Here is a 14,577-nt window from a genome sequence, read left to right as displayed (position 1 = left end):
GGGCCTACCCGTCTGATGATGAGACGCAAAGTGGCGGTGGCGCCCCAACTCCGCGGGCCTCGCGGACAGTGTCTGGTAGGGGGTGGGAAAGGGGCCCCCTTGTCGCACTATCTCAGCGCGGGGGGAAACAGGAGGGGGTTGTTGATGCTCGGGGGAAAGGAGGATATCTCCCTGTCTCGGGTCCCGCGACGAGCGTCTCCACCACGACCTCGGTCGCGCCGCCGGCCTCTCCCTCCGCAGCTCCCCGACTCCGACGCGAGCACCCCCTCAACCGCCTTCGCCGCCGCCGCCTCTCCACAGCTTCGTCCGATCGCCCTCTCCGTCTCCTCTCTTGACTCGTCCCAACTCTTCACTGGCTCCGCGAACTCCCAACTGCGAGCGAACTGCTTTGACTGACGAACGCAGCCGTTTATATGCCCCGTGGCTTCGCTCCTTCACCTTCGACCCTTTACCTCCGACCCTTCACCTCTAACTGGCTCCCCATTGGACCGAGGAAAAGTGGGCGTGAATGCTTTTTGATCCATGAATTTGCATATAGCGACCACACTCCAACGCCCTGGAGGCGGGGCCAAATCGCCCCACGCTCACCGATAGGACGGAACAGAAGTGGGCGTGAGTCGTTTTTGATCCGTTTTCCTCGGAAAGTCTGTGATGTTTCTGAACACGCTGCTCGGTGCGCGCCCTGCACGAGTCCAGTATCGGTGCCCACAAGTGGCGCAAGAATGGTGGTGATGCGATGGTGGCGAGTTGTGACGGTAAAGGTCGTGGCTGTTGTTGTGAAGCGGCGTTGTGGTTGGTGGTTGTTGTGTGATGGCTGTTGAGACGTGGTTGGTGGTGGTAGTAATGGCGGCTGGTCCAAAATAAAGATAGTAAAAGAAAAACGGCTATCTAAAGGGGTCGCAGCCCGCATGAATGACATTTATTCCCTCTAAACAACGGGTTTGGGCCTAACTACATATATACTTACAGAGATATCTCACCTAAGGGACCTGAATGGTGGTTTGCGAATTTCGTCAACCACAACAATATATATATATATATATATATATATATATATATATATATATATATATATATATATATATATATATATATATATATATATATATATATATATATATATATATATATATATATATATATATATATCTTAGATTCCCCACCAATGAAAATACATCTGGCTTTGTGATTAGAGTCAACGTGTTTGTTCGTCATGCCCCCTTCCCCAATCTTCCCCTCTTGCTGTGCTCCTCCTGTCGTCGTCGTCCTGTATGTGTGTATAATCCTTCCGATAAATCACGGACCTGTGTTTGTGTGCATGTGCGTGTGCGTGTATATATGTATGTGTGTGTGTGTGTGTGTGTGTGTGTGTGTGTGTGTATATATATATATATATATATGTACTGTATGTTTGTGTTTGTGTTTGTTTGTTTTGTCCATAAAGCATAACATTTTTTTCTCTGGTAATTCCCCTCTGCCTGCATTGAATGCAGGCTGTGGATTGGTGGAGCTTAGGAGTTCTTATGTACGAGTTGCTTACCGGAGCTTCACCTTTCACAGTCGAAGGAGAGAAGAATAACCAGGCTGAGATATCAAGGCAAGCTTTGAGAACAGGACATCCCACTAAGCTCTGTGTTAACCATCGTGTGAAAACGACTTTTACGGAGTGGTTTCGGTGAAGAAGCTTGACGTCTTTTAATGTAACAATGAATTGTTCTGTAATATTTCCCAAATTTTACTTACAAGGAGTATTGGCAAGTCAACCCCCCCCCCCCCCCGCACACACTTTCCCCACAAGGTTATTTGTGCCCGTGACCTGACCCTGGGTACGATCAACATGTATGCAAAATTTGGGACAAGCCCTTTTGTTTTTTTTCTGTAATTTTTCAGATGTTTATGTATTCATACATAAATACTGTTATGGACTCGGAGTTCGAGGCTTGCCACGAGGGGAAGCACTTGGGTCCCTCCCGAACGCTCGGCCCTGAAGCCACCGGGCAAAGATAACGCCATGCACCAGTGGATTGCGAAGCAACCACGAACACCGATCGGTACAGCCAATCCTGGCAGGGTTATACTACCTCACATGATAGATTACCTGTGGATGGACGAACTAATTGGGATCTCATGCCCTCAACACACACCCAGATTACTGCCGAGCGATGGTGAGTGTGCGCTGACAAACAAGGGCAAATTAGTCGGGCAGAACTTCCAGGCTAAACCAACATGCGGACCATGCTGGACCAATGAAGGAGAAGACAAAACGAGCTCAGTAAATTTACAATATAAGCAATTTATTCATAAGCAAGGGTGTGTTCAGGTCATGTGGCACAATGAACGGTTTTATTGTAATGTGTATAGCAGGGAAAGCAAGGAATCATGGGGTGCGGCAAAATGAAGTGCAGTTATGTACAAGAGAGAAGACAAAGGGCAGAGCTAAACTGATATAAAGAACTTACACATTCTTATCTTATGCAAACATCACAGGCACCATCAGACACATACCCGAGGAAATTAGAGGGCAACAAAGAAGAGGCAGATGAGAGGTTTTCGACCTCATTCAATACCTGGCGTAGCTGACGGACATGCACGTTCCAGTCGCTTAGGAGGGGTTAGGAGGGAAGAAAAGTGGGGATATCTATGTTGCATGAGTGGGAGGTGCAATGTGATGCAAAAGAGGAGGAGTGAAGGAGTGCGGATCTGTAATTGCTCTTTTCTTGCTTTGCGTCTTCAGCAGACGAGACAGTAGATGGGAGAGACAGATGTGTAAGATGATAGCTTAATGTGGCATGTGAGAGATCTGCAAATCAGGTCAGGTCAGTGCATCTGTAAACGTTAATGATGAGCATTGGCTACAGAATGCAGTGGAAACTGAGCGTTGATGACCTGGTGATGACCCAACAACTCCTCGGTCACTGCTGGCCTTCAGCTCGATCAGTGTCATTCTTGCTTGGTGACTGGCGCTCGGCTCGGGCTTGTTGAGTCATTTCGATTGGTGATTCTGCAACAGCTCGGAGAGTGTCTGACTCGGCAACCTCTGTTACTATTTTGTAGCGCCTGGGCAAACGCCATGCACCAAACGGATCCAGGTTACGGTGCCATTCTCTGGACTGCATGCACCAAACGCCAAACATGGAGGAGCTAGAAAATGGATCAAAAGGCCTTATAGGCATTAATGAGCATGCTCATTGGCATGCAAATGCCACCCTGAGGAGTAGTCCTGCCCCACCAGACTCCAGAGCCGAAAATGGCTTAATTTGATCCTGGGCTTGTCCACGCAGCAGAGTTCCAAGATTTATATGGAGAGTGGGTTTCTGGGAGCACTCTCCTGCCATGAACGTGCGCAAGACTCCATTCGAGCGTTGTTATTTAGCGGAACGCCAGGGCTACCGAAATGTCATCGAATGAGATTCAGCGCAAATATGCGCTTCAAGGTCCACGCCAAAGTGTTCTGACTCGCAATGTCCTCCATTACCCAGCATCCCAAGGGACTGTGGTGAGTGTCCAGGGAACTAACTGTGGTTGTGGTAAGGTATGGTAAACTCTGTGGTGTTTGTGGTAAGGATGTTGGAGCGGTTCAAGCGGTTGCAGTGAGGAGGCTGAAGCGTTTGTTGTGATTGTGGCGAGAAGATCGAGCGTAGGTTTTTGTGGGGATTTATAAGAGGCATTGTGGTCATTATGGTGATAGCAGTAGCGTCGTGGTGAGCATGGTGAGGGTCTGAGGTGAGGCTCCATTGATGAATGGCGCACAGTTTGAACGGGGAAGTGGCACCCATCTTCTAATGAAGCTGCTGCTGTAGTTGTTCCTGTCTGGTGTAGCGTGCGTGCATGCATGACGAGGTTGTGTGTGGAGTTAAAGTGAAATAATTAATAGGTGAAAGGATAGCAAAGGGAATTTAAGACCTAACTGAAAGCCCTACGCAACGCATCTTCTCCCATATATCCCAGGCGACATAATGGAAGGACGAACTGAACAAATACTCCTGAAATGACCGTCTCGGGACTGCTTGTATGTTGGGTGCCATTGCCTTGGGGGAGTGCCAGCTTCGCAGAACCACAACAATAAATACACATATGCACACATGCATACATACATACATACATACATACACAGATACATATTAACACAGACACACAGTGCCTATAGAAAGTCTATATTTTTTATATAAAAAATATAAAATAATCCCCTTTCAAAATTTTCACCTTTTGTTACCTTATTACCTGGAATTAAATGACATTAAATCAGACTTTTTCCATCTTTATTTACACATCATAACCCACAACTTCCAAATGAAAAACAAATTCTACAAATTTCAGAAAATTAATTAAAAATACGAAACTAGAATATATTGGTTTGGATCAGTGTCCATCCCCCTTATAATAGCAATTGTAAATTAGCTCAGGTGTAACCAATCACCTTCAAAATCACACACCAAGTTAATTCGCCTCCACATGTGTTAAGTTGTGATTCTGATTATTTCAGAATAAAAAACGCTGTTCCTGTAGGTTTCATCTGCTGGGGTAGTGCATTTCACAGCAAAGACTCAACCATGAGAAACAAGGAGCATTCAAAAGACCCCCGGAATGAAGTTGTGGAAAGGCACAGATCAGCGGATGGGTATAAAAATATTTCAAAGGCCTTGAATATCCCTTGAAGCACAGTCAAGACAATCATTAAGAAGTGGAAGGTGTATGGTACCACGAAGACCCTGCTGAGATCAGGTCGTCCCTCCAAACTGGATGACCAAACAAGGAGGGGGCTGAACAGAGAGGCCACCAAGAGGCCAATGGAAACTTTGAAAGAGCGACAGGCCTTGATGGCAAAGACTGGTCACTGTGTGCATGTGACAACAATATCCCAAGCACTCCACAAGTTTGGCCTATATGGTAGGGTGGCAAGAAGGAAGCCATTACTCAAAAAAGCCCACTGTGAGTCCTATTTGAGGTCTGAAAAAAATCAACTGGAGATTTTGAAGCCGTGGGGCAAAAAGGTTTGTGGTCTGGCGAAACCAAGATGGAACTTTTTGGCCTAAATGCAAGACGATACGTTTGGAGCAAACCCAACACATCACATCACCCAAAGAACACCATCCCTACTATGAAGCATGGTGGTGGCAGCATCATGTTTGGGGGATGTTTCTCATCAGCAGGGACTGGGGCACTTTTCAGGAACGGAAGTGAAAATAGATGTTGAAAAATACAGAAAAATCATCAAGGAAAACCTCCTGCCCTCTGCAAGAAAGCTGAAATTGGGACAGAAGTTCACTTTTCCACATGACAACCCGAAACACACATCTAGAGCTACACTGGCGTGGCTAAGGAACAAAAAGATAAATGTCCTTGAGTGGCCAGTCAGAGCCCCGACCTAAATCCAATCGAAAATCTGTGGCATGACTTGAAGATTGGTGTTCATCAACGCTCCCCACACAACCTCACTGAGCTTGAACAGGTTTGTGCAAAAGAATGGGGACATATTCCCCAATCAAGGTGTACAAAGTTGGTAGAGACCTATCACAACAGACTCACAGCTGTAACTGCTGTCAAAGGTGATTCCACCAAGTATCAACTCAGGAGGTGGACACTTATCCAACCAAGAATTTGTTTTTCATTTGGAAGTGAAGGTGAAAAAAGCCTGATTTAATGAAATTTAATTCCAGGATTTAAGGTAACAAAAGGTGAACATTTAAAAGGGGATGTTGACTTTATATAGGCAGTGGAGATACATACATACATACATACATACATACACGTATCTATACATTTGCCTTATTTCATATCGTAGGATTCTTGTTTCGTGATATTCAATGTTTAACTATGGAATACTTTGCTTCCTGCAGCAGAGGTTACCTCCTCAAAAGGTTTATTTGGTCTTTGATGCACAAATTCTGCAGGAATTTCCATTAATGTCCAATCATAAATTGCATCCTCTTGCACGACCCTTGCACGACCCTTGTACGACCCTTACACTGTGGCAAAATTAAAAAACCATGATCTACAGGATTGGAAATAATTATGGGAATGCATGATCACCAATAAATACAGGACTCACGCGTGAGTATGTGAAACGAGATGTTGAACAACATTGGTGTAGTTATTGTTGCTATTCACACGTGAACATTGTTTGTCACACATGAAGTATGAACACCTGAATGTGAATCCGTTTATCGTGTCGGATCTGCTGCCTGCACAGCAACTGCACTCTGACATAGCATGCAGTGTAACCTTTCTCAGATCCATGCGTAACCATTTGTTCTCATTGCTAAGCTAATTTGACAATAAGGATACATTTACCACAAACGATGAATAATGCCCGTTGTCTGACCTTGTGTTGTTCCTGTAGAAGAATTTTGCGGAGCAATCCCCCGTTCCCTCCTGAGATCAGCACGACTGCACGTGACCTAATGGAAAGGCTGATCGTGAAGGACCCGAAGAAACGTTTGGGTTCTGGACCTGGTGGCATGGATGAGATTAAAAAACATGCCTTCTTCCAGGTATCTCATTGCAAATGGCAGGTAAAGAGCACAATATGGTGTATGTAGTGTGCGATGTCCGACCGATTTGATCATCGCATCGAGGGTCTTACGTGTCGAGTTTTCTCTGATCACAAGGGTGCTCTAAATTGACGCGGCCAATGCTTGCCGAACATATTTGCTGTTTGTCCGAGTGGTGATTGGTGTCTGTATACAACAAGCCTTCTTCGAGCTGCTCTCATTCCAAATGCAGATTGTGTGGTGACCAGGGCCTTTACTATGACACTTCTACGGGTGTAGTGACTCACTAATTTTCTCAATAATTCATTAATTTTTCAAACACGTGAACAAATAAAGCAAACACGTAGACTCTGGTAGCCAATCAGTTGCATCTTTCCGGAGAGCCAATCAACGCACGGGATGTTAAAAAGGCCGAGGATTCACGGGAGCTGGTCTTGACGACATGTTGGAAGCTTGCGCGCCTTGACGTACAAGACTTTCTCATCCCTATTCACGAGTCACTCAACACGTCACACCACTGCAATATGACCCAGGAAGGTTACCCCATGTTTCTCCTCCTATCATGAAAGAATCAGGGTCCCGAAGGCTTTGCCCGAATCCCGTCATCTGTTAAGCTGCCCTACAAAGGCCAACTGCACAGGAGTGGGTTTTCAGATTTCTTTGCGTTTTTTTTTTTTGTTTTTGTGTGTTTTGTGGAATGAAGGGTTTTATGGTGGTCACAGTGCAAATCCTGCCAACATCCTCCTTGAAAAATGTAACCCAACTGCAGGACGTCCGCAAACATAGTTGGGCACTAGATGTGGGCGGCCGTTGGCTCACAAGGAGCTCCTCCGCCCTTTGACAGGTTTTGTTCTTCATCTTGCTGGGTGTCCATATTTATACACCCTCCTCACCAAGAAACTTGGTGAGGGAGATGGTTTAGTCGCCGACAACCTGACCATGGAACAGATTGATCCAGGTTTACATGCTACCTGGATCAAGTCATGGATCTGATCTGGAATGACCTGAAGAAACAGCAATGGGGCGGAGGGGGAGGGGTATATCAAATTGTAGCATTGGGGAGGGGGGGGGGGATATACCCAAAAAATAAGTTGTCGCAGTGTTTGTGAGTGGGGAGGATGTAGGTTGTTGGGTTGTGAAACTTTTTGCATTTTGCCACTTGTGTGTTTTATGTAAAGCAATTGACATTGTTTGTTAATTAATATGTTTGGATTAACCTTCTGATTGTGTTTGCCATGGCTCATCACCCCTGCAGGGTTTAGACTGGGAAGCCTTGGCTTGCAAGCAGATTCCGGCTCCTTTCAAGCCTGTCATTCGGGACGAACTGGATGTCAGCAATTTCTCTGAAGAGTTTACGGATATGGATCCCACTTATTCACCTGCGGCCCTCCCTCAGAAATCCACGGTTTTTAAGGCATGGCGCCAGTGTCGAGCGGCTCTCGCTCTTTGTACGTGCATGGATTAAAGGCTTTATTCATTTGACACTTTAATAAGCTCCAAGAAGGCAAAACAGCCTCTTCTTCGATACTTTATGGTAAAAGTATCCTAATTCAGCCATGTGATCATCAAGTAAACTGTGATTGGTTTGTAATGCAAGCAATCAAAGTAGCAGCCCTGCTGAAGGACTATAAAAGTGTAGGTGGTGATGTCATTGCAGTGTGATGAATACTATAGTTCCTGGGAAGGAAATATCACATGAAAAGTTTATAAAACCCAAAGTGTTGGCTCATAAATGTGACTCCATCGGGAAGATTGCAACCTGACTCTGTTTCATCAAGAGCTGTATGGAAGACTATAAGAAGGATACACAAACCTGGTGCTGTTGGGAATTATGTTAAAACTGGACCCATTACTGATGAGAGAAATACAACAATGGTTTTCGTGCAGCTACACAAAATAATGTGGTACGGCAAATTTCTGGAAAATCGTTCCAGGGTTTTGAGAACGTACGAGGAATGGCGTGGGTGTTTGTGTGTGTGTGTGTGTGCGTTCGTGCGTTCCAAGTTGTAAAAGCGTCTTGCAGTCTCAGAAACTACTTTTGTCACAATGTGTAAGTAAATTAATTGCTTTAAGCAATGTACAACATCGTTGTTATGTGGATTTAACATCAGTTCAGTTTCACAAGCAAGATGGCTCCCAACACTTCATAATCTGTCAATGATGTGCTTGTCTTTATGTTTATATATTTGTTTTCCTTTTTTTTAGGGCTATTCGTTTATCGCTCCATCTATTCTTTTCAAGCACAATGCAATCACGATGGACCCCCTTGAGTTGCAATTGAGTGGTGAACGACCCGGGAGCACCACCATTGCTCGCAGTGCTATGACTAAGGTGGGGGTAAACCCGTTGTATGCGCTCGAGGAACTCGGGCAATCTTCTCAACAATCCAGTGTGCATAAGCTGTGAATAAATTCTGATTCTTCTATTTCTGCTTCCAATCCTGTCAACTGTACCCACCTACAATTCTTCCTGTTTTATTATCCATGCCTCAGGAATGTTTTCCTTCCTCCACATACCTCTACAGGACTCTGCTTTTTACCAGCACTATGAAATGGAAATGAAAGAGGCCCCACTTGGTGAAGGAAGTTTCTCTATTTGCCGCCGTTGCCGACATAAGAAGACCGACGAAGAGTATGCGGTGAAGATTGTGAGCAGACGGTGGGTGCCAAGATCCATTATCCTTTTGCCTGTTAAAAACATCAACAACTAGAACGGCACTCGGTAGAGTCTGGCAGGCTGAACAGTTTACGTTTTGTATCCCACTGAAAAGCCAGATCTGGATCTCTGGATCTTCACCAAAATTGAATCGTTTTGTCTCAGTGTCATTTCCAACCTCTCCATCAAGTTTCGTCGGAATCCTGTCATAACCTTTTGAGATATTGTGCTATATATAATTTTGGCCCCATCTCTCAATGGTGAAACATCTTGTTTGGTTGGAACGGAGAACACAGATGCTTGAGCAACATACACAGTTTGGGATACCGGTGGGGGAACTGTTTTTAAAGCAGAGGGCAATAAAGAGATGCGAGGATGGAGGGCAAGATGGGAGGAGTAAGGAGCGTGTATAAAAGGGAAGGAGTTAAGAGGAGGTGGATTTCAGAAAGTGGGATGAATTTACACTGAAGTTGGAAAAAAAAAGAACGATTAATAATGGAAGACGAACAAGCATTGCAAAATGGGATTTTTCAAATTTGGAGGCCAGAGATGCGTTTAAATAGCTGGGATGATGGATGGGGTGCAGAAGAATTGAGAGAATGGAGGAAGGAAACGGAACAGGTGGAATTTTTTGACACCAGATGAAAGAAAGGTAAAAATTGAACCCAAGATCTTGCAGAAGAAGAATACGGCAGAGAGAGGAAGTTGAAGCATTGTAAGAGACCATTTATTTTATATATTTTTTTGGTTTGTTTGTTTGTTTGAAGATTCAGAAAGAGGGGGAAAGAGTAAAGGAAAAGTTTGAAGAAAAGGTCTTGAAGGTGAGTGGTGTATACCTTCATAATCAGAGTGTGGTTTGCAGGAAAGAGGGAAGAGAAGGAAGAAGAGTCAGTCGAGGAAGTCACGTGGTTATGTGAGGGAGGTATTAGGTGAGAAGGGAATTTTTTTATTTTTTGTTAAGACATGACACAGAGGGTATAGTTCGGAGGGATAGAAGGAGGGTGGAGGTATCGTGGAGAAAAAAAAAACTGGAGGTGAGAAGGAGAAAAATGCAACAACAAGATCGTGCACAAAGACGGGAACATCGTCTTTATTTGTATTTTCTCCCTTTTACCATCAGTTCCTATTTTCATCATTTTTCCCAACGCCCCCATCTATCCCACCCTCTGTTTCTTGTCTTAAAATTTAAAAAATAAAACAAAAAAGACAAAAAAAAAACCTTTCTCCCTCCACACCCACAAGTACTGATTTATTCTTCTTCGTCCTGCTGCCACCTCACCATCTTCCTTCTATTTGAGCTGACCCACTCTCACCATTACCTTTACGATTTCTTCCGACAATGTTCCATTCCCTAATCCTCAAAAATCTGTCAGAATTTTTTTTTCCCTTGTATCCTTTCTATCTCGACACCTCCCAAAACCCTCTCTCTCTCTCTCTCTCTCTCTCTCTCTCTCTCTCTCTCTCTCTCTCTCTCTCTCTCTCTCTACCTCTCTACCTCTCTCCCTCTCTACCTCTCTCCCTCTCTCCCTCTCTACCTCTCTCCCTCTCTCCCTCTCTCCCTCTCTCCCTCTCTCCCTCTCTCCCTCTCTCCCTCTCTCCCTCTCTCCCTCTCTCCCTCTCTCCCTCTCTCCCTCTCTCCCTCTCTTCCTCTTCCTATTAGTTTTCATCGATCCATCAGCTTCACTCTGCGTTTACCGATCCAAATTCACCATACACCTCCACGATTTTACTTCAACCTTTCCTTTATCTAACCTCATGCAATCCTCATTAAAAATTCCCTTTTAACTATACACCTCACGTAACCACGTGTTTCTCCTAGAATGGTTTCCACCACCTGCGTTTACCAATCCAAATTCACGCCTTCCTGATTTTACTTCAACCTTTCCTTTACCTAATGTTATGCAATCTTTATCAAAAATAATAATAATAACAACAAAAAACAGTCCCTTATAATGCTTCATCTTCCTCTTTCACACGTGTGGTTGTCATTACTGTATCATAATTCATTACTCTTCTTCTATTTCAACAGACTGCTCTCAATTCGACCTTTCCTTCATGCCTTGTCTGAAAAAATCCAACTGTTACAACGTGTTTTCTCTCCATTATCTTAATTCACCTTCATTGCATCCATCAAGTAAATGTCCTTAGTCACATCTCTGCACTAAAAAAAACAAAAAACCCAGTTTGCAATGCATGTTAGTTTTCCATCAATCGTCCTTTTTTTTTTTTTTTCAATTTCAGTGCCAATTCACCCCTCTCACCCTTCCCTCTCAAAGTAACCGTCACACTCTTCTTGGTGTACGATCATTTTTATTTGTATTTTCACCCTATTCCTCGTTTTTTCCGCCTTTGGAATAAACTCCCTCTCTCTGTTCAATCCCATTCTTCCCTCCAGGCCTTCAAAACAGCTGTTCACCACCACCTCTTATCGTCCCCCATCAAAATCCTCGATCTTTTCTTCCCCCGTTAATCCACCCCAAACCCACCCCCTTCAAATTCCCTGCTTTCCTTCCTGAAAGTCCCTGTAATGTCCATCTTGTATACCCCGTGTTTCCCGCCCCATCCCTCTCCCTTCCACAGATCTCCTCATGTTATTGTTCCCACTGTTTTGTCCTTCCCTCTCCCTCCCCTCTTGTCTCATGCCCCCCTTGCTGTGCATTGTGTGTTCGCTCTCATACGAGCCTCGACAAGGTACACAAAAAAAGAAGAGAAGGTTTGGCCTCAAGGAAACCCCATATGAAAAAATCGATGAATACTCACCAATTAGCACGAGTTTTAACACAAAACCGAACTATAACCATACACTAAACACAGAGATATCAAAATAACAGTAAGAACGCGACAAAAATGACTGTAAAACTTATCTTTGAGAAAGTCGGCAGAGGCCCTGAAGAGACGCGCCGCCATTGCTCAAGAACCAGAACAGGAAGTGAAAGTATGAACTCAGGGGGTTGAATACTTCCATAAATTAGACATTTCAGCTTTTATTTTTCAATAAGTGTGTAAAAAAAATTGAAAAATTCTCAAAACAATGTTTTCACTTCGTCATTACGGGGTATTTTGTGTAAATCAGTGACATAAAAAATCTCAATTTAATCCATTTTAACTTGTTGAAACACAACAAAATGTGACAAACGTCGAGGGGTGTGAATACTTTCTGAAGGCACTGTAGATGCGAATATGCACACTCACCTCCAAGCTGTCTAACCTGGGTTTGAATCCCGACCCAGCTTTTAAACTGTCATCCCAGTGTTTCACAGGCAGGGTAATTCTTCGGTGTGTGTGTGCAATCCCTCGGATGGACGTTAAACTTGATGTCACATCTGCCAGCATTCATTGGTAGACGTTAAAGATCCAATGGCGTCCTTCACGAAGACGAGACGAGCTATCGCCGCAACGATGAACAAATTACAAATTCCTGCCCTAACCAGCAGAGGGCACTGCATCATTGGCACAGCCGCACCCTTAGCCAATGATGCAACCTTACATACAGCCTTGTGCTGCACACAAATGAAGAAGTTATTCCTAGTTCATTGCCATACCTGGTTAATCAGATCTGTGTATATTTGAGGTATTCTTTCTTTTCCAATTTACTGGACGCTCTGTATTTTTTTTAATAAGATTGCTTGCTGTCTGGGTCCTCACGGCCTGCATTGACATTGTCGTCACACCTGCACACCGACAAAATGCAAGCATGGACTATTTCCTTTTTTACTCTTCCCTTGTACCTGCCAGCATGGAAGTCAACACACAAAGGGAAATTGCAGCTTTGAGGCTCTGCGAGGCTCACCCGAACATCGTCGGTCTTCAAGAGGTTTTCCACGACCAGGTATCGGATGTGTCTCATTGTTGTGGTTTGCAAGATATTGGTCAATCATTTGCCTTCTGTTGTAAATTAAACCGACATGAACAATATTTGGAATCTTCCATATTTTGTCGAAATGTTGTTGAAAGTTTGGTTGTTTTGCTTCAGCTTTGAAGTCGGTGTAAAGCTGCACGCTGTCAAACCCGTCGTTTCACTGATCGTTTAAAGATGGTGTTCAGCAGTGCTTGTCATTCACCTCCCGCTGTATTTCATCACACCAGTTGCACACTTACATTGTCATGGAGATGCTCAAGGGTGGGGAACTGCTGGAGCGAATCAAGAAGAAATCGTCCTTCAGCGAAAGTGAAGCGAGTCGAATTATGCGCAGGATGGTGTCTGCTACGTCATACATGCACGACAAGGGTGTTGTACACAGAGACCTCAAACCTGAGGTGCAGCGATGACGTGGAAGAAGGAATATGTATTATGAGGATTTTACACACACGCGCACACACACACACACACACACACACACACACACACACACACACACACACACACACACACACACACACACACACACACACACACACACACACACACACACACACACACACAGACACACACACACACTGTTTTCTCTGATTTGGATGATTTATATGCATATTTTGTTCAACAGCTGAATTATCGTTCGTACACAAACATTTCTAGACTTATTCGAAGAGATTAACGGAAGGCATTGCATGTTCTGTTGGATCTCCACACATTTGGTAACTCAGACATGATCATCAGATTTTCCACCAAGATGAACAAGCATTCACTAACCATTTTTGTTAGTCTTTCACGACCTCTACATGATTGAATCAAGACCAAGCAAAAAGTAGACTTTAAATATTTGCATTTGTGTTGTTGTTTTTTGCAATAATTCCACACAGAACCTGCTTTTTGCTGATGAGAGCGAGGCGGCACCAATAAAAATAGTCGACTTTGGTTTTGCACGAGTCAAACCGGTGGACGAGCAGCCGATGCAAACACCATGCTTCACATTGCAATACGCTGCACCAGAACTACTTGCCCAGCACGGCTATGATAAGTCTTGTGACATCTGGAGTCTCGGAGTAATCCTGGTATTTCTGACATGATTTTATCTCTCTTTAAACTCTTGTCCACTCTGACCCTCACTTCAGCCCTCGTTTAACTTCATTGTGTGTGCATTGAGAAAACAAGCTAGAACGGAAAAAAAAAAACCGAGGAATGAGCACGGACGTTGAATTATGTTGTACGACAGGTGTGCTCGTTCCCATCTCACATTGTGCACCGAGATGATTTCAGGCCAAATATTTGTCATATTGTCCAACATCCTGTGAACGTTGTTTTCGTAATACTCCTGATGAAGACTGCCTTGTACCACGATGTTAATTTGTCGCCCCATTCCTCAGTACACAATGCTGTCCGGTCAAGTGCCATTTCAGGCCAGCGGGTCTGGCTTCACCTCCAGCTCTGCTGCTGACATCATGATGAAGATCAAAGTAGGAGACTTTTCTTTTGAAGGGGAAGCCTGGCAGAATGTATCTCAAGCTGCCAAAGATCTGATCCAAGGTGGGTGTCTCTCAAACGATAAGATTT

At 44.2% G+C, this 14,577-nt stretch overlaps 2 protein-coding genes across 6 annotated transcripts in view; one reads left to right on the top strand and one right to left on the bottom strand.

The window, feature by feature from the left end:
- The window catches only part of LOC147019407 (uncharacterized), a 520,827-nt gene that overhangs the window by 32,758 nt on the left and 473,492 nt on the right, over nucleotides 1-14,577 (bottom strand). The window lies entirely within an intron of this gene.
- LOC147019415 (ribosomal protein S6 kinase alpha-5-like) overlaps nucleotides 1-14,577 on the top strand; it is a 72,394-nt gene that overhangs the window by 26,885 nt on the left and 30,932 nt on the right. For 3 of the 4 annotated variants that reach the window (XM_085893859.1, XM_085893858.1, XM_085893857.1), the window contains 9 exons: nucleotides 1,494-1,597; nucleotides 6,341-6,491; nucleotides 7,747-7,905; nucleotides 8,697-8,822; nucleotides 9,016-9,149; nucleotides 12,882-12,975; nucleotides 13,233-13,403; nucleotides 13,887-14,078; nucleotides 14,391-14,550. In XM_085893859.1, coding sequence (XP_085749985.1) covers nucleotides 1,494-1,597; nucleotides 6,341-6,491; nucleotides 7,747-7,905; nucleotides 8,697-8,822; nucleotides 9,016-9,149; nucleotides 12,882-12,975; nucleotides 13,233-13,403; nucleotides 13,887-14,078; nucleotides 14,391-14,550 — 1,291 coding nt within the window. Of the gene's footprint in view, nucleotides 1-1,493; nucleotides 1,598-6,340; nucleotides 6,492-7,746; nucleotides 7,906-8,696; nucleotides 8,823-9,015; nucleotides 9,150-12,881; nucleotides 12,976-13,232; nucleotides 13,404-13,886; nucleotides 14,551-14,577 lie in introns of those variants that run through there. The other variant, XM_085893860.1, reaches the window with a different exon arrangement.

This window comes from Eptatretus burgeri, chromosome 9 (genome assembly GCF_056783735.1).
Source record: "Eptatretus burgeri isolate ZD-2024b chromosome 9, Ebu_testis_v1, whole genome shotgun sequence".
In the NCBI taxonomy this organism is placed as follows: domain Eukaryota; kingdom Metazoa; phylum Chordata; class Myxini; order Myxiniformes; family Myxinidae; genus Eptatretus; species Eptatretus burgeri.
Note: the sequence above shows the minus strand (reverse complement) of the source record. Positions and strands in the feature narration are given on the sequence as shown.